The sequence below is a fragment of the Dipodomys spectabilis genome, unplaced genomic scaffold, assembly GCF_019054845.1.
Source record: "Dipodomys spectabilis isolate Male_0828 unplaced genomic scaffold, ASM1905484v1 ptg000240l, whole genome shotgun sequence".
In the NCBI taxonomy this organism is placed as follows: domain Eukaryota; kingdom Metazoa; phylum Chordata; class Mammalia; order Rodentia; family Heteromyidae; genus Dipodomys; species Dipodomys spectabilis.
Genome location: NW_024870917.1, coordinates 3909848 through 3929097, shown reverse-complemented (window position 1 = coordinate 3929097; position 19250 = coordinate 3909848). Strand labels below are relative to the sequence as shown.

At 51.3% G+C, this 19250-nt stretch overlaps 1 protein-coding gene across 1 annotated transcript; it reads right to left on the bottom strand.

Moving 5' to 3' along the window:
* Window positions 1-71: 71 nt before the first annotated feature.
* Window positions 72-17425, bottom strand: Rae1 (ribonucleic acid export 1). Its single transcript, XM_042699230.1, has 12 exons — window positions 17320-17425; window positions 14335-14431; window positions 13678-13782; window positions 12236-12328; window positions 8026-8112; window positions 7306-7392; window positions 7130-7201; window positions 6338-6445; window positions 4623-4729; window positions 4473-4548; window positions 2722-2916; window positions 72-480 (listed from the first exon to the last, which is right to left on the bottom strand). Exons 2-12 carry the CDS (start codon window positions 14422-14424, stop codon window positions 394-396), a joined length of 1107 nt encoding a protein of 368 aa, XP_042555164.1. The 5' UTR covers window positions 14425-14431; window positions 17320-17425; the 3' UTR covers window positions 72-393.
* Between the last annotated feature and the right edge of the window lie 1825 nt (window positions 17426-19250).

The following is a 19250-nucleotide window of genomic DNA, read 5'->3' as shown; positions in this document are numbered from 1 at the left end:
GAGCTGGCAGGACGACAGTTTCCCGAGTCCAACGGCAGGGCAAGGAGGGGTAGGGAAAGGGAGGCAGCAGCAATCTTCAAAATACTTTATAAAATACAGCACAGCACTCACAGGCTGCTCTCCCAGATTCTCCAGCACACGGAGAACAACACACGAGAGGACAGTGGTGCCTCAGGAATCCAGCTTCCACGTGGCCTCAGTCCTTGGCCACAGGAGAGCTGGCAGCAGGCTGGCAGTGGAGAGTCGCCAGGCCAAGGGTCACCGGGTCCCGGGCCGGCCGGGCCAACTTCCTCCTGGGTGGAAATTCAGATCCATGGCTGACACCGCCTCCTCGGTCCCGAATCTGTACAGTGGAGGCCAAGCGGGAGGAATCTCGAGAGCCCAAAGCCACCCCTACTTCTTATTCCTTGGCTTTAGCTCTTCAGCAGCATTCCGCAGGAAAATGTAGTTTTTCTTTTGGGGGTTATAGAACTCGTGTCCCTGAAAGGGGGTAAAAAAGCTGATTAAATGCACAGCCATCACTGTGGGTGGTTTTTGCATACATAGCTAAATGCTTGAAGGAGGTACAAAACTGCTGGGCCAACAAGCACAAGGCCCCAGGTTCAAACCCAAGTACCACCCAAATCTCTCTGGCCCTGAATAGCAAAGGGCAGGTGTGAGTACGTCCTGCGGAGGTGGGCCATGACTTTACTGTTGGGTCAACGGGGGCCTCAGACGGCCCCCAGTGGGAGGGAGCCGGGGCATGGGAAGGAGGCCTTAGATGGCAGGGAGCTGCTCTGCCAGGGCAGCAAAGGCCAAGGCCGTGTGGCTGCCAGGCTCATGCTGGGACAGGGCTGGTGACCAGGTGCTGCCCAGTACAGGGCAGAGCCGGCAGGCAAGTCCCAGACATAATACGCTGCTGCAGCAGTAGCTGCCGGGGCTGCAACAGGACAGGGTGCTGACATAGGCCTGAAGAGGCGGGCGCAGCCAGGAGCGCTCTGCGCCTGTACTGTATGGCATGTTTTACTCTCATTCCCAAAGGCATCTTTAGAAAGCTCTCCAAGTATGAGCTGGTCCATGCAAGTGTTAATGCCCACCATAATGTGCCAAGGGCAGCTTTTCTCAAATGGCTGCATCTGGCTGGGGGCTAACATCAATGACACACAGCCAGGTTGCCACCCAGAGGTAAGCTGGGGCTGATGTCTGGAACCTGTGAGGTGTTAGTGTTAAGTGGCGGTCAGCAGAGGCTCCTGGCGCCTTTCACTGCTCTGTGAATGCCTTGAGATTGGCTAGGCCACGATGCAGAGGCGCGCCTGTATGTGCGTGTGCGTGCATGCTGTGGACAGAAGCAGGACCTCCTGCCCCTGAACTGCCCCTCCATTAAGACTTGAGACTCGCCAAGCTGCCCAGTGGGCCACCAACTCCAGATCCCCCTACCTAAGTCTTCTGAGCAGCTAGGTTACAGGCAGCACAAGACCTGGCAAACGGAGTGCGGATTGGCTGCTGGGCTGAGCAGTGCATCGGTGAAGCACTGAGGAGGTGAGGGAGGCCAAAAGGCCTCAGGAACCCCTGCCGGTCAGGCACAACCCAGCCGCAACCTGTGCTCCCTTGAGTATATGAGGTACAGGTGGCACACACCAGCACGAGTCAGTTACCGATGAAAGCCAGGAACAAAGAAAATGTGTGTGGCACCTGTGCAAACACCTGTAATCCCCATGCTGGCCAGGTGCCGGGGCAATGCATGAAGCCCTTGGAGAGATGAGGAGGGGGTCCCTATCCTGGCCATGGTGTCACCTATGTGTAACCAACCAACACAAGCACCAGCATGTGTCACCACCACACATCCCTGCAAGCAGACCCTCGTGTTCTTGCTTAGTTGTTTTTTTTTTTCCTCAAGCAAAGTGATTCCCAGTACTCATTACAGTAGAAAGGCAAAAGCCTGCTCTACCACTTGAACCAGAGCTCCACTTCTGTCTTCTGGTAGTTAGTTGAAGATAAAAGTTTCATGCACAAGCCCAGGCTGGGTTTGAATCACAATCCTCAGATTTCAGCCTCCTGAGTAGTTAGGGTTACAGAGGCGTGAGCTGCTGGCACCTGGCTCAACAACAGGTTTCTAGGCTGGCTGGGCTTACCCTTGGGAAAGGGCCAAAGATTGGCTGTGAGAAGCCAGGAGCCAGCAAAGGCATCTCCAGCCAGGCAGTGAACTCAGATGGGCTAGAAGACACCAGGAGGCTGGAAAGGAGAGGTGGCAGGACGCACTGTCCAGAGCTCACAGCAGAAGCTGGTGGCTACCTACGGTGGGCTGAGACGCGGTCCCAAGCCAACAGGCTTCTCTAGTTCACACCATGCCCAGACCCCATCGGCTCCTAACTCCTCCTGCCCAAACCACAAACCAACCAATAGCACCCAGGCGACAGCTCCATGACCCACTCTTCCCCTGCTTTTCCTAGCAGTGACCACAGCCCCTTCTCCAGGGTGCCAGCCACAGCCTGCCCAGTCCTGTGCTAAAGGGTAGAGTGGCCTGATGGCCTGTGCTGACCAACCTCTTCCTTTGTGTGGGCTCTAATTAGCCTGCACTGAGTGCCATCCCCATCAGGGAGGAAGCTCTGCAGGCCCCTCCCGGGGAGGTGGCACTGACAGCCTCAGGATACACAAGTCCCACAAGTGTCCTAACTCCAGTGGGTCTGCTCCTGCGCCAGCCCTGCTGCCTTAGAGGACCCTGGCCTGCCTGTGGCGGCTCACCTTGGACCAGTCATAGCTAGAAGCGTAAGCAAATATGTTGCCATTGTGATTGAAGCAGCAAGCAGATATGGGCTGGTCCAGCTGCTCTGAAGTCTTCAGTTTTGTTCTGGCATCCTTGTCCCAGAAGCTGAACCGACCGTCTGACCCCACAGTAGCCAGAGTGCCATGGACAGGATGGAAGGCAATGCCATTCACCTGCAAGGGTGGACAAGCATGGTTAACAGCAGAGACAGAGATGGGTGGAGGGCTGGTCCTGCCAATGAATGCTTGCACTGGGAGTCAGGAACATGCTCCTGGAGTTATGCCAGCCCAGGACTAAAGCCTACAAACAGAAGCAGCAGTCAGCAGGAGGGCACAGGGCAGCTGCAACCCAACGATTGCAGCTCAGAGAAACACCAACAGCAATCTGTCTCCCCTTGTGTGGGAAGTGACTCCCAGCACTCATTACAGTAGAAATGCAAAAGACTGCGCTCCGGAGCAAACTGAGCACAGCTGGTGAATGTGCATATACAAACAGAAACTAGACCCACAGCATTAGCTGAGCACACAGGCTCTTCAAAGACCTTTTTCATTGTTGGTCTTGAACTCAGGGCCTGGATGGTATCCCTGAGCTTTTGTGCTCAAGGCTAGCGCTCTATCACTCTGAGCCACCACTCCACTTCCAGCTTTCTGGTAGTTAATTGGAGATAAGTCTCACAGACTTTCCTGCCTGGGTTGGCATCCAACAGTGATCCTCAGATCTCAGCCTCCTGAGTAGCTAGGATTACAGGGGTGAGCCACTGGTTCTGGGCTAAAGATTTTTTTTTTTAAAGCAGTAACTGAGGTTTGAAGACAGGGCCCTCTGACTAAGAGGACAACGGGGGAACCAATGCAAAAGCTATACTCACAAGACAGTATGTTGGAAATGATCTGTAAAATGGTGGGGGGAATCGGGAGAAAAATGAGGGAGGGAGTAACAAGTTTGACAAGAAATGTTCTCACTACCTTACTTATATAACTATAACCCCCCTGTAGATCACCTTAACAATGAAAGGAAAAAAAACAAAAGTAGTAACTGAGGTTTGAACTTAGGGCCGAACTCTTAAGCCTTGGCTCGTTTTTTTGTCAGTTGGGCTTGAACTCGGGGCCTGGGTACTCTCCCTGAGCTCTTTTGCTTGAGGCTAGCATTTCACCAGTTTGAGACACACTGCCACTCCCGGTTTTCTGGTGGTTAATTGAAGATAAATGTCTTATGGACTTGCCTACTGGGGCTGGCTTTGAACCCTGATCCTCAGATCTCAGTCTCCTGAGTAGCTATGATTACAGTTATGAGCCAACGCCTGGCTCCAGTTCTTTTCTGGTCATTTTTCAGATAAGTCTGCCTGGGCACACACCTGGACTACATTCTACTTACGTTAGGCATTCTGTTGTAGCTGGGTTGGCAGGTTATGTGCCCCACACCCAGCATCTTCTACAGTTAGTTTCAGACATTTTCTGCATGGGCTGGCCTAGAACCCGTTTTCTGGATCTCAGCATCTCACATAGCTGAGCAGACATGCCTGAACCAATGTGCCCAGCTATCTGTTGAGAAGGTGTCTGTCAAACTTCTGCCTGGACTGGCCTCAAGAGTTTCTGGACCCCAGTCTTCCAAGTAGTTAGGATTATAGGCAGAGCCACTGGTGCCCAATAGGATTGCTTTTTTCTGATCTTGTAACACTGGGAGCACCACCTAGAGGTGTTTCCAGGGTAAAGTCCAGCTTGTCTCCACATACCGCATAGATGTCCTGAGGAGCAGAGGTGTTGGTTCCATTCGAGCGATGGCATTTAAAGGTGAAGTTGTCTTTGGCCCTGAAAAGCAGAGGCTCATCTTAGCTTGTCCTTCTCAGTCTGCGTGACTACTCCCACAGGCTGAGTCCACTTACGGATTTGGAGGGTTGATGTAGTGGATGGCCACTCTCCCCTCAATACTTCCCAGGGCAAACCCTGTCGGCTTGTTCTGTTTGTCTTTAAAAATAGCCACACAGCGATGCTAGAAAGGAAAATCAGTGTGAATGTCAGATGTCACAGTTATCAAATGTGACTGAGGCATTTTCATCCCAGCAAGTTCTACTTTCTATCTTTTTTTTTTTTTGGGTCCGGTCGTGGGGCCTGAACTCTGGGCCTGGGCGCTGTCCCTCACCTCTTCAGCTCAAGGCTAGCGCTCTACCACTTGAGCTATAGCGCCACTTCTGGCTTTTTTTTTTCTTATGTGGTGCTGGGGAATCGAACCCAGGGCCTCATGCATGGAAGGCAAGCACTATACCACTGAGCCATCTTCCCAGCTCCTACTTTCTATCTTTTTAAGAACCACAGGATTTTGCCTGATCTGTGTATGGCTAGTGCTATACAGATGCCCTCCACATGACCACTAACCAGGCGACTGCCCTCCGGCCGGCCTCAGCCAGGCAGGTGGCCCTTAGGTGACGAGGACATAGGCTTTTCAGAGTTGAGCCTTGAAATTCTTGTGCTGCAGCCAAGGCCGCATCCTATCCCCACCATGACCAGAGCCCTCCGGACTCTGGAGCTGGGCGGCATACGTTCCCAGCTCGCTGGTTCACATGGTGTTTCTTGGTTCCGCTGGTTCACACATGGCAGACCGCCTTCTCGTTTAGGGAGAGCCCGTCCGTGCTGTGTTCCGGCCGCTGTCACTCGGCCCCTCACTCAGCTGCTACGACACTGCCAACCAGCCCAGGATTGTCTCTCTAGCTCCTGACCTAGACTCTGCTGGCTGACAGCTGGCAGGACCTGCGACCCATGCTGGTCTGACTCTGACATTTCCAGGATCTCCCCATCCTCACAGCTTTCAGTCTGGTAAGCCTGACTTAGTTGCATGGTTTTGACCAAGCAGAGCAAACACAAAAACAAATCTAAATCAGAAAAAAAAAATCAAGTTTCAAAAGCAACCATTTCTAGTTGTCGGTGCTGCTGATCATCAGCGGTGCTTAAATCCCAGGGGAGGGGCTGGGAAGGTGGCTCAGTGGTAGAGCGCTTGCCTTGCATGCATGAGGCCCTGGGTTCAATTCCTCAGCACCACATAAGCAAAAAGAAAAAAGCCGGAAGTGGTGCTGTGGCTCAAGTGGTAGAGCGCTAGCCTTGAGCTGAAGAGCTGAGGGACAGCGCCCAGGCCCAGAGTTCAGGCCCCACGACCGGACCCCCCCCCAAAAAAAAAAAATCCCAGGGGAGCTTGACTCTGTGACAATATGGCACGCCTTGTAAATGACACCCAAAGCAAGGTGGGAGTCATGGTAATCCTCCCAAGCTGAAGAGGGCGCAGGCGTGCTACCTGACGCTTGTGAGAAGGCCTGTGTGCCTGCCCGCCATACCTGGCTTGTTTTGTTGAGATGGGACCTCATTAACTTTTTGCCTTGGTTTTCCTCGTACCAAGATCCTCCTAATTTCCACCTTCCAAGTAGCTGGGATTATAGGCATGAGCAACTAAGTCTAGCCTTTCTTTTTTTCAAATGAGTAGTATACAAAGAATGCTTACAATTCTGTATGAGTACACTACATCTCGGTCAATACCACCCCTTCCACTGTTCCCTCCATTTCCCCCCTTCTCCCCCTGACCTTGTTCATTTCTTGGTGTTCTCTGCCTCACCTGGTGTTTGAGAGGAGAATCTATCCTCCTGAACTCAGAAGGCTGGTTTTCCAGCTGGTAGACAATCAGGCCCCGTTCTGCAGTGGCGACCACGGCCATTGGATATATCTAGGGAATGGAAGAAAGCAGAGATGCGCTTAAAATGAAGGAGGGAGGAAGCTTTTTATACCAAAGGGTTAGAACAATGGTTTCATTCATAAAATCACGGAAGGTTAAGTTTAGTAGTCTCCTATTGACATTCACGAAAACCCAGAGAACTGGGCCTTGTACATCATTCATGTGAAGCTTAGGCTGTGACCTGAGTCACCTCTGTCCAAGGCCCTGAGTATGTGGGTGCCTGCACTTCTGTGGCTCACGTCCCTTGCTCACACCCTCCGCCATTCGCTTCTTTGGAATACGTAGGAGCAGCTAAGAGTCCAGAGGCACACAGGTGGTGGGGCTAGCCCACTGTGTCGCTTCCGCACATGTGTAGGACACAGCAACACAACCTGCGCCCGTCATTTTCCTGGTAGTCCTACAAGTGGAACTCTAGGGCCAGTTCACACAGAAGACATACCAAGGGGGCGTTCTGGAGAACACTCTTCCTTCCTCACGTGTGACCCCACCCAGGTGCGCCAGTGACTTGTGTGCACACACGTGACAAAACCCGCTCCGATAAAGCGGAGTCTCCTGAGATGCAGAGGGTGGTTGTGACCTGTGGCTGATAAGAAGGTCAAGGGGCTCTAGACTACCATGATGCACACGCGCAGGCGAGCTATCCTTGTTTCAAAGAGTTAAAATGCTGTTCCTTACCACGTCGGCGCAGTAACACCTTTCTGGGAGCTGCAAGACCATCATAGGGTTTGAAGAGCGGGTATCCCAAAACTGAAAGCAAGAGGAGGCAGAAGTGACTGCCAGAGCTGCAGTCTTGTGCTGAGGATGGATGTACGCCCTGACCAGGCCGCACTGCCCCCAGCAGCACAGCTTACCTTTAAGGTCTTGTCCCAGCTACCGGTCATCACACAGCTGTAGTTTGGGGCTTTGATCCAATGAATGGTCTTAACAGGAGCATCATGCTTTCAACAACACAAAGCCAGACAGATCAATGCAACAATCTATTAGAAAGCCTTGGTTCTGAAAATCAAGGGAACTTAAGATACTAAGGTCACAGCAAACAAAACCAATGCCGAGTTCAGCACTACTGCAAAACCAGAGCACCCAACACAACCTGGCAGTGAGCCATGCCAAGCCCCGCCCTGGGGATACCCAGTAAGGATGCTGTCACCTATACTCACTGGGGGGTGTAAACCAGGGTGGGGAGATGCTTCTAGAACAAGGTGCTGTGATCTGTGTGTAACTCAGTACTGCAGAAGTGTCAGTGTGGAAACCTCCTCTGACCCCCTGTATCCTCAAGCTGGGCCCCCAAGTTCGGGTTCTCTTAGGTTCACTTCTCAGGTGTGGTCTCACCTGGCACACAGTGGGCACTCAGTGAACACTTGCTGAGCGAGGAGCGGCACACAGGTGTTATATGTGCAAATGTGAACGTTCCAGGACCACCTGCGGTGCCTATCTTTCCAGACTCCAACACTACTGCGTCTGGTGAGGCTGCTGACCCAGATCTCAGCAAAGGGTTCGAACCGCTAGAGCACAGTGCACTTACATAGGCACTTCAGCTCTACCTGAATGGCTAGACAGCCTGGGCCCTGTACCTGTGCGATCTGAATGGCCTGGTTACTATTGAGGTCCCACATCTTGGCCGCTTTGTCACACGATGCCGTGAACACTTTGCTCCCATCCTAAAATAAAATGAGAACCTGCCATTAATAGAACATTAAACCGAGCGAAGTAAGCCAAGATCAGAGAGACAAACGGCACATGGCTTCCCTGATATGTGAATGTTCAAAATGCAAGGTGATATGACTAAGTAACAGGACTCAAGAAACAAAGGACCTCTACTTAAATGACTCCATGTTCTTGACCTCACCTGTGGTATATACATGTACATATCTGAAGGAAGCTAAGAGGAAGGCACAGAATCAGAGGGAAACGGAAAAAATTCATCAGAGGGACTTATTAGCTGCACTGGACATTGACGAAAATGAAGTAAGCAACTCAAGGGCAGCGATGGGAGGGAGGGAATAAGGGGGACAGAGGGAACAGCTCACACTAAGCAAAAGGAAAGAAATGTACATATCATCTGATGGGGAAGAAATAGCTTTATTGTCAAAGCTTATTATTTTTTTTTTTTGGTTGGTCATGGAGCTTGAACTCTGGGCCTGAGCGCTGTCCCTCAGCTCTTCAGCTCAAGGCTAGTGCTCTACCACTTGAGCTACAGCGTCACTTCCGGTTTTCTGGTGGTTTATTGGAGATAAGAGTTTCACGGACTTTCCTTCCCGGGCTGGCTTTGAACCTCCATCCTCAGATCTCAGCCTCCTGAGTAGCTTGGATTACAGGCATGAGCCACCAGTACCCGACTTTTATAGACCACTATAATGGCAACTTGCCTTATGAAGGTTTGTGACTTTAACTAAGTATCACTACCCCAGAGTACTGTGAAATTTATAAAATTTATGTAATCACTTCATCTCAAAAAATTATTTTTAAAAGAGAACATTAAACTATACCTACAGACATTAGGTTAATGTACACATTTTGCCATTATTTTTCTTGTAGTTGCAAACTATAGTATCAAGAACAGCACGTTACCATTTATTTCTTGAGTTAACACATAAGCAGGCTTGTGCATGTGTGCGTTCTGTGCACACATCTGCCGTGACTGGGGCTTGAACTCAGGGCCTTGTGCCTTTACTTGGCCTTCTTTGCTCAAGGTTGGTGCTCTACCAGAGCCACAGCTTCACTTCTCACTTTTTAGTGGTTAATTGGCGATAACAACCTAACGGGCTTTTCTGCGTGGGCTGGCTCTGAACCATGGTCCTCTGATCTTAGCCTCCTGAGTAGCTAGCAATATAGGCATGAGCCACCAACACAAATATTAGCAGGCTTAAAAAAAGTAGTATGGAGGGGCTGGGAAAGTGGCTCAGTGGTAGAGCGCTTGCCTTGCATGCCTGAGGCCCTGGGTTCGATTCCTCAGCACCACATAAGCAAAAAGAAAAAAGCCGGAAGTGGCGCTGTGGCTCAAGTGGTAGAGCGCTAGCCTTGAGCTGAAGAGCTGAGGGACAGCGCCCAGGCCCAGAGTTCAGGCCCCATGACTGGACCCCCCCCCAAAAAAAAAAAAAGAAAAAAAAAGTAGTATGGTCATTACTTTTTCTTACTTTGGGCTTCAGAAGAAGTTGGCATACCACGTAAATGCTCATCAACTCTCACCAAGGCTGGCTGACGGAGGCACGCGCACACTTGCCTGGCTCTGTAGAGTGTGCGTGTGTCCACAATCACCACTTCCATGGAGCTCGTAAGGCCCCGGCCTGCGCACTATCCGCCAGTCACCATTCTCACCATCCAGTCTGAACCACAGAATGCCAGGCCTGACCCCAAACCACGAGCTGGCGAATGCGGACGCACAGAGGCTCTCCCCGGCCCTGCCGCATCCTGAGGTGGGAGGCGGCATGCCATGCCAGCTTTCCTCACACACAGGCCACGTGCCCAGCTCTGTCTTGTGGCCACTGTGTGAACCTGTGGTCGTCCATGACCTCCCCTAGAACAGTCTGCCCACTGGAAGCTGTCAGTCCTCCAGTGAACAAGGGAAACAGTGACTTGCTCCTGTCTCCTCTGGACTACAGGAACAATACCACAGGTCCTGCAAAGGCAACTCGGCCAGCAGACGGGGCACAGATGGCCTCCTTCTCTCGTGGCCCTGCTCAGCCACAAGCAGGACAACGGCAGGAAACACAGCACCTGTGGATCTCCAACACATTGTGCTGACTGGAAGAAGCCACCAGAGGCTCTGACTGCACACTTCTGAGCTAGTACAACCTCACTAAATACAATGTAGGCATGGAAAACATGATAGTTCCAGGAGCTGGAGTGCGGGAAGACCTGACTACAGAGGACTGAGGGGGTCCAGGGACCATAAGTCATCAGTGTCACTGTAACCGTGCACTGCCAAGGACAGGGCTGCATACCGGGTCGGCTTTGCTATGTCTATAATAAAGCAATGCGCCTGTGAAGACAGAGGCCTGAGGCTGGCTCCGAGCACTGTGACTCCTCTGCCTTGGCATCTCCAGACTGGGCTTGGCTGCCAGGCAGCTGTGATGGGGAGAGAAGATGCTGGCAGTCAGCCCCCCCGGGCTCTACACTGCCCAGAGCCCTGTCCACTGCAGCCCCATGGCCGCCACCACAGCATAAAGGGAAAGAAAGTTCAGAGCAAACGAACTGGAGCACAGGCATGAAACTGCTCAAGTTCAGGGCCTGAGAGGGAAAAAAAAAAATCCCAAAATAATCCAAATATTTTGAAGGTCTGATAAAAGAAGCCTCTCTTTTCCCCACTCTAGGATAGTAAAACTTCAAAATTTAAAAACAAAATAAGCTCCTGGCATAGAGAGAGGAAAGACTTTAAGAAATTATCCGGGCAACGGCTCAGCAGCAGAGCACCTGCTTATAGCAAGTAAGAGGCTAAGTTCAAACCTTTATAGCTAAAAGAGATTACAGAATCCATGCTTAAGGTAACAAGTCAACAAAAAAAAAAAATTTTTTTTTTTTTTTGGTCGGTTGTGGGGTTTGAACTCTGGGCCTGGGCGCTGTCCCTCAGCTCTTCAGCTCAAGGCTAGCGCTCTACCACTTGGGCCACAGCACCACTTCCGGCTTTCTTTTCCCTGCTTATGTGGTGCTGAGGAATCGAACCCAGGGCCTCATGCATGCAAGGCAAGAGCTCTACCACTGAGCCACCTTCCTAGCCCCACAAAAAAAAATTTTTAATGCAAAAACAGCATTCAGAGTAACTAAAGTCCTAATTAAAAGCACCAATATTTACAGAAAGTGATTTCAGAAACTTAAAATTCCTACAGTTGGGGCTGGGAAGGTGGCTCAGTGGTAGAGCGCTTGTCTTGCATGCCTGAGGCCCTGGGTTCGATTCCTCAGCACCACATAAGCAAAAAGAAAAAAGCCGGAAGTGGCGCTGTGGCTCAAGTGGTAGAGTGCTAGCCTTGAGCTGAAGAGCTGAGGGACAGCGCCCAGGCCCAGAGTTCAGGCCCCACTACCGGACCCCAAAAAAAAAAAAATTCCTACAGTTACACACATGCCACAGGTTAAGCATCCTTAATGCAATAAACTGAAACAGTCCAAACTTCCCAATACACATCATTTCAGGTAAGAAAGAATTATGAATGTTTTGAATTAAGAATAGTATGAATTACACAGTACTTTAAATAGATGAAAACATTAGAGGGCTGGGAAGGTGTCTCAGTGGTGGAGCGCTTGCCTCGCATACATGAGGCCCTAGGTTTGATTCCTCAGCACCACATAAGCAGAAAAAGCCGGAAGTGGTGCTGTGGCTCAAGTGGTAGAGCGCTAGCCTTGAGTTGAAGAGCTGAGGGACAGCACACAGACCCAGAGTTCAGGCCCATAAGCGACAAAAAAAAAAAAAACAACACCCAAAAATATTAAAAATGGACTTAAATCAAGTGGCTGGCTCATATCTGTCATCACAGCTAATCAGGAGGCAAGAGATCAGGAGGATTGTGGTTTGAGACCAGATAGGACAAAAAGTTTGTGAGTCTACACAAAAACAAATAAGCTGAATATGATGGTGCATGCCTGTCATCCCAGCTGCACTTGAGAGGTAGAAACAGGAGGGTTTGGGTCCAAGGCCAGCTCTAGGCAAAACACAAGACCTCATCTGGAATCTAAACACAAGAAAAGGCTAGAGTGTGGCTGCAGTGGAAGAGCGTCTGCCTGGTGAGTGCAAGGCCTTCAGTGGAAACCCCAACCCACCACGAAGGCAGAAAGGAGTGGCCCAATACTTACATCACTCCAGCAGACGTCAAGCACAGGCCCAGTGTGCATCTGCTGCGCTTTTGGAATGGTCTGCCCGCTGTCCTGAACCTCCCAGCAGCGAACCTGCAGCAGTAAGACGATTCCATCAACCCTGAGAAACTGATGGGGTACAGTTCACCACCCCGCTTCACTACTGAACTAACTACCTAATGCGTCAACATTCCTAAAATATCTACGCTGGCAGCTACTGTCCTGCTAAGCCAGTAAGACATAAAGATTCCCTTGCTTGCACATAAAACTAAGGCTGACGTGCTCACCTCGTATGCATCATGTGCCATTTACAGCAGAACAGCATACTGTCACATGCAACTATTCAGACTGGAGACTGAGTTTCTACTCTGAATGCTTCCACTTTTTCTCCTTTGTTCATAAAAGTAGCAGATTTGACTTAGGCTGGAAGTGGGACAACAAAGCTGGTACACTGTCTATTATGCTGTACCCCCCCCACCCCTCCCCAGCGCCCTCCCCCCAGCCTGGTGGTGCTTAGCCTTCTGTCCACTCATGCTGATGCCAAGGACTCGAGATCCCGGGACCCTGGCTGTACCTGCACAACCCTGCCCGCTGCCCACTCTCCTAACACTTTCTGGCAACAAATCAAATGAAGTCTTTCAAAAACAACACACAAAAGGCCAACCTGCTCAGCCCCGACTTCCTCCTCCCTTCATCTTCCTCAGGCCTTCCAGTGCTGTAGGCCACTGTGGTATCTTCTACAAACTTTAAAGGAACCCATCACCTACTATCATTAGCATCGCAGTTACAACCTTCACACTCCCTAGAGGATGCAGGCAGCAGCTAGCAGTCTGACAATGCGGCCTGTTCCTGGCTCCCAGACTCAGATCCATCAATGTGGATCTAAGCCCAGTGTCACAGTGCACAGCACTCTCAGCGCAGTAGACTGATTCAGAAAAGGTGCATAAAGTATGTCATCACATGTGCTTGCCAGAGTCATGGGAAAAGGCTCAAGGTGAAATATGACAGTCATGGCCAGCACTCCTCCCTTGAGGGCTGCTTGTAAGTCACACCGGGACCAGCAGCCACACAAGGCCCAGCCTACCTTGGCCAGTACATTATTCTTCTACACTTACATGACAAGGCTTTTTCTGGTCATGAGTGTGGTGAAGGTCACACATTCTACTTGTGAAGTGTCTCCTCACATCCTAGTAGGGCTCTGAATTTTTTTTGTCCATTTTGATTGATCTTTGTGTACACAGCAAAGAAAACAACTGGTTTGGGAATGTACTTCAGGGTACTGAACTAAGCTGGGTTCAGGGGCTTATGCTTGTTATCCTAGCTACTTGGGAACCTGAGATTGGGAGAACTGCAGCTCAAGGCCAGGCTGGTCAAGAGACCCTCCAACTCAATCAGTAACATGGTGCAGATGGAGCACACAGAGGTGTCTGAGATGCACTTACATCGTTAGCCCAGGAGCCTGCAATGAGGAAGTTCCCCGGCAAGGTGGGAGGGCTGAAGGACAGACACCCGATACTGTCATCTGGAGAAGACGTCACCTCAATGTCCTGTTGGGAAAGACACTGTTAGAATGTCCACATCACATCAAACCTCTACCATCCTCACTCAGCACTCAGAGTGGACTTTGTGCTTCAAAATCCTATAGAGAGGGCCGGGAATGTAGCATAGTGGTAGAGTGCTTGCCTAGCATGCATGAAGCCCTGGGTTCTATTCCTCCGTAACAGTAAAAGCCATAAGTGACACTGTGGCTCAAGGGGTAGAGAGGTAGATTGAGCAAAAGAATCTCAGGACAGTGCCCAGGCCCTGAGTTCAAGCCCCAGAACTGGCAAAAAAAAAAAAAAGATACAATTAGACCTTCCTTTACTTTGGTTAAAAGAGAAGAGCTCTATCTGGAAGCCACACTCTTAACAGTTCAATCTTGCCCTCCCCTCCTTGAGTCCTAAGGGGGTCCTGGGCAGCTCAGTGAATCCGGAGACCTGGTAGGTCGGGAGTTGGCAGTCACTAGTCCAGTAGGGATCATGTCTGAGTTCTAATGCCAGACAGTCTGAGCTTTCATCCCAAAGGAGTCTCCTAGGCCACCCAACAAGCCATCTGCTTACCTTCATGGGATTGTGGTTATCTGTGGTCGTACTGCCAAACATGCTGGTCCCGCCAGTCCCAAACCCCGTGGTGGTGCCAAACAGACTCATTTTGGCTCTTAAAAGAAGAAAGAAAACATGACTGAGAAGCAACATGGTGATACAGACCACAGAAGCAACGTGCTAGTGGCTGGAGGCCAGGTGCCTCTCCTCAGAAGAGAGCAAGCAGAGAGCTTGCCAAAAGTAAACTTTCTGCTTCAGAACAGGTTTACATTTCCAGTTTCACCTATTTTTTTTTGTATCCTCTTAGGTTTATTTGTTTTGGTCGTGGGGCTTGAATTCAGGGTCTGGGTGCTGTCCCTAAGTTTTTTGCTCAAGGCTAGTGCTCTACCACTTTGAGCCACAGCTCCACTTCTGATTTTTAGGTGGTTCATTGGTTTGAACCACGACCCTCAGATCTCAGCCTCTTGAGTAGTTAGGATTACAGGTGTAAGCCACCAACACCCAGCTTTCTTTTATCTTTTATTAGCCTGTCTGTTGTTACCACTAATAAACTAGTATCAGTCATTAGAAATTGCTCTTCAGTAGCCGGCAGGAGATAACTGTGTATATTAGTTATGTACTTTAAACAGGAACACTAGGTCCAACAGCAAAAATGACACAAAAACCTTATCTTTTCAGGTGGAAACTTTCTTCTTATTTTTGTGCTTCAGCCTGAAGTTACCAAGAAAAGCAGCCAACCTTGGCAGGAATTTGGTTGTTTTTTTTTCTCTTTATCAGAGACCAGAACTTGAACTTTGAATATGACACTTTGTGCTCATTGGCAGGCTCCCTACCACCAGAACCACACTTCCAACCCTTCCAGTTTCTTTTGGAGGGCACTTAGGTGAGGCATTATGCTAGTGGCGTCTTCTTGGGCCAGCTCCTTGTGCCACATTCTCTCCTGGGCATCAGTGTAGCAGGCCCAGGAAAGCCAGTTTCAATGGAGCCCTGCCCTTTGCCACAGCAGGCGCCCTCACATTCTAGGCTTCAGGTTCTGTTCTGCAGATGGACAGCAATGCATAACCGCCAGGACTGCTCCAGGACAAATGGAATTAGGCCAAAGTGATAGTCTCCGTGAAGAGCCTTTTCCTTTCTTCTAAGAGAAAGTCCTAGCACTACAACTCCCTAATGGCTCACTTACATTAATGACATATTTCAATGCTCTCAGTGATTAGTGTTTATGATGTTTTACACCCAGAACCCTATCACGTTATCCCCTGGCCAAACCATGGGAGAGCCAAGTGATACACTTGCTTCTTCAGACAGGACAGCTCAAGAGGGACAGACCTCATACGAGTAACAGGGCAGAACAGCCACTGTGCACATGTGTACTGCAGAAGGCACTGTGAGGACCAGCCACATCTCCACCCTCAGCTGGGATGTACCTGAAACACCAGGTAACTGCTTGAGTGACAAAGCAAAGGAATCATAAGGTCTGGGCACCAATTACCAGACAGAAAAACAAGTAGCTTTGAGTTCTTCACCTGTAAAACAGAGACTCCAATACTTCATAAGAATTATGAGGGGCTGGGAAGGTGGCTCAGTGGTAGAGTGCTTGCCTAGTATGCATGAAGCCCTGGGTTCGATTCCTCAGTACTACATGTACAGAAAAAGCTGGAAGCGGCGATGTGACTCAAGTGGTAGAGTGCTAGCCTTGAGCAAAAGAAGCTCAGGAATAATCCCCAGATCCTGAATTCAAGCCCCAGGAGTGGGGGAAAAAAATATGAAAACTATGGGGAAGTCACACATAGTGCTTGAAAAACAGTAAGTTTTTTTGGGAGGAGTAGGGAGAGTATTAGAAGGCCTTGCACCTACTTGACAGGCGCTCCATACACCCAATCCTGTTCATTTTTTTGGATGATGTCAGTTCCCTGCTCCTTCCCTGTACCTCCTCCACTGCTGGGATTACAGGGGTGTGCCACCAAGCCTGTCACCACACATCAACTTTTTCTGTTGGTGGTAGGGCTTGAATGCTGGGCCTGGGTGCTGTCCCTGAGCTCTTCAGCTCAAAGCCAGTGCTCCACCACTTGAGCCACGCATCACTTCCGGTTTTCTGAGCGGTTTATTGGAGATAAAAGTCTCATGGACTTTCCTGACTGAGCTGGCTTTGAACTGTGATTCTCAGATCTCAGCCTCCTGAGTAGCTAGGATCACAGGCGTGAGCCACGGGCACCTGGCACAGCAGGTTCTTAATAAACATTTCTGTCCCACTTCTGGTTGCATGAGTCTAGATAGCAACCATTCAAACACTGATCAGGCAGCAGCCAAGCCTGTGCTGGCCTTGGGAAGCCGAAATACTGGGGACCTGCGCACCCGCCCCCACTTGTGCCAGATGGCCCTTCCACTCAAGAGGCCTTTCTGGCTCTACCCAGCGGCCTCTTCTCCAACGTTCAGATCCCAGCTCAAAAGTGGCCTCCGCAGAGCGCTTTGGGGTGAAGCTGCACCGTGACCCCACTCATCAGAACGTGGCGTGCAGGGGGCGAACTTAGCGTCTCAAGGTAGACTTCTGAAGCCTCCTGTCCAGCGGGCCTTCCGCCGCGTTCGCTCCCGCGGCCCGCGGGCCTGACAGGAGGCGGCTGTGCCGGCCCGGTGCACACTGGTCTGGCAGCACGGACAGACAGCCGGGGGCTGACGCCAGCCCCGCCCTCGTCTCGCTCGGTACCCGGAGCGGCTCGGGTACACGAAGCCACGGAGCGAGGGCGCGCCGTCCTTCCGCACCGCCCGCTGCGGAAAGGCTTCCCCGGAGCAGCCGCGGGAAGGGGAGGCCGGCCCGGACACACGCACCCGTCCGCGGGGCGGCGTTCTGGGCCTCAGTTTACCCAGGAAAACGAGGGGGCCGGCTCCGAGGTGACCCCCGAAACCTCCCCAGCTCGGGCCGCGCTGCCTGGGGCCCCGTCGAAGCTCGGCCGGCTTGAGACCCGGCGCCAGCGCGGCGGGACCGCGGGGACGCCGCACGGGGCCTACCTGGGGCGCCCCGAGAAGAGACCGGCGGCGGAGGGGCGCTGGGCGCCCGCAAGCCCGCTCCGGCGCAGGCGAGAGGGCGACGGGCGCGGGGAAGAGGCGAGGAGCCACGCGCGCGAGGAGGGGGCGGCGGGCGCGCGGGGCGCTGAGGGGCCCGGCTCTCCGCGAGCTCCCAAACGCCGCGGGAAACAGCGCACGCGCTTCGTTGCCACTTCCGGTGTCTCCCGGAAGGCAACGGGGGAGGAGGAGCCCGCGTCCGCTCGGTGCGTGCGCATGCGCAACGACGCCACTGACGTCAAGAGGAAATCCCTCTGCCAGCAGTTTCCGAACGGGTGGAAAATAAGCGAAGCGTGATCGTTGCCAGGCAACCGCGTTTGTAATTCCACAACCCGGGACTTCCGGAAGGGCAGTTGGCTCTTTGGGCTAGTGAGTTAAGTGTGTTTGTCTTGTTTCAAAGCTTAAAGAAATCGCGAGTGCTTCCAGTTCCTGTCCTCCGCCGTCCCCGGAGGGGGCCCCAGTGATTGATGCCGGCCCCCGGGCTGGCCACGGGACTCTTGTGCTCCCGCAGACTCCGAAGTCCTGCGGCTGGACCAGCCTGGTCTTAGTCGGGCTGAGGATAACATGACTGGAGACCCTAGAACGAGTGTCCCCGTGCAGCCAATAGAAGGTGGTTTTAGAGACGGACTTAATGCCAGAAACAAAGAACAGAAAGCAGAGTGTCTTTGAAAGTTCGCTTTCTTTGTGAGGTGGGAACAGGAACACAGAACAACAGCGAGACAACGGGTTCACCTGTTCCTCTTTCTAGAGGGTGGGTCGTGGGGCTTGGACGCAGGGCCAGGGCGCCGTCCCGGAGCGCTTTGGCTCGAGGCTCGCGCTCTACCACGTTAACCTCAGCTCCACTTCTGGTTTTCTGGTGGTTAATTGGAGGTAAGAGTTGCACGGACTTTCCTGCTCAGGCTGACTTCAAATCATGATCCTCAGATCTCAGCCTCCTACTAAGATTGTAGGCCTGAGCCACAGGCACCCAGCTTCGTGGTTTTGTTGTTGTTGTTGTTTTAAGGGCAGGATCTGAAGTGCCATGGAACTTTACTCTGAGTGACACCATTTTGATTGTCTGGTCTGTGGGCACAGTGCACTTCAGTTCAGAGAAATGACTTTCTACACACAGTCTAAATATAGCATCTGAAAGAGAGAAGACCACAGGAAGGGACCTGGGCGATGCTTTCCTTGGCCTTCTTGGAGAGCTCTGGGATCTGTGGTGATCTTATAAAATGCAAATACAGAAGGACTTGGTGGGCCTGAGAAATGACGTTTCCAGCAGGCTGGGACATACCACAGTTGATGCCTAGGATTTGATTTAGATGGGTTGAATGACTGGACCACACCCCCACAGCTGTGTGTGTGTGTGTGTGTGTGTGCACGTGCGTCTCAGTGCTGAAACTTTAACTTCACTTTTTTTTTTTTTTTTTTTTTGCTCAGAGCTTGTCTCTACCACTTGAGCCATGACCCCCCACCCCCACTTTTGGCTTTTTGCTGACTAGAGATAAGAGTCTTTTGGATTTAGCTTCTAACCTCAGTCTTCAGTTCTCAGCCTCCTGAATAGCTGGATTTATATAGGTGTGAGACATCAGCATCTCAGAGATTCTGGTTTTATAGGTCTGGGACAGAACCCAGGAAATCACTGTCTTTTAAAAGGGCCATAGATGAGACACAGCTATGACCCCTTGCTGTTTAGGGATAGGGACTAGACAGGCTGCTTTTGCATGGAACATTGGAGCACTGGCAACTGCAGCATGCTTGCCCATTGCATTCTGACTTTCTGAATTGTGTCGTTCAAACACAGTCCTCACAGTGACCCAGTTGTGGTTAATGAGTCAGAGATCAGCCCAGCTTGTATCTCCCTTAGAGGCAGACAGTAGAAGGCGGCAGACTTG

What these genes read in the sequence shown, in the direction of transcription:
- Rae1 (XM_042699230.1), bottom strand. Translation starts at nt 14,424, where the DNA reads ATGAGTCTGTTTGGCACCACCACGGGGTTTGGGACTGGCGGGACCAGC. An exon ending in TACATCAACCCTCCAAATCC is followed by an intron (nt 4,549 to 4,622) that starts GTAAGTGGACTC and finishes TCTGCTTTTCAG; the next exon opens with GGCCAAAGACAACTTCACCT. An exon ending in CTAGCTATGACTGGTCCAAG is followed by an intron (nt 481 to 2,721) that starts GTGAGCCGCCAC and finishes ACCCCCTTTCAG; the next exon opens with GGACACGAGTTCTATAACCC.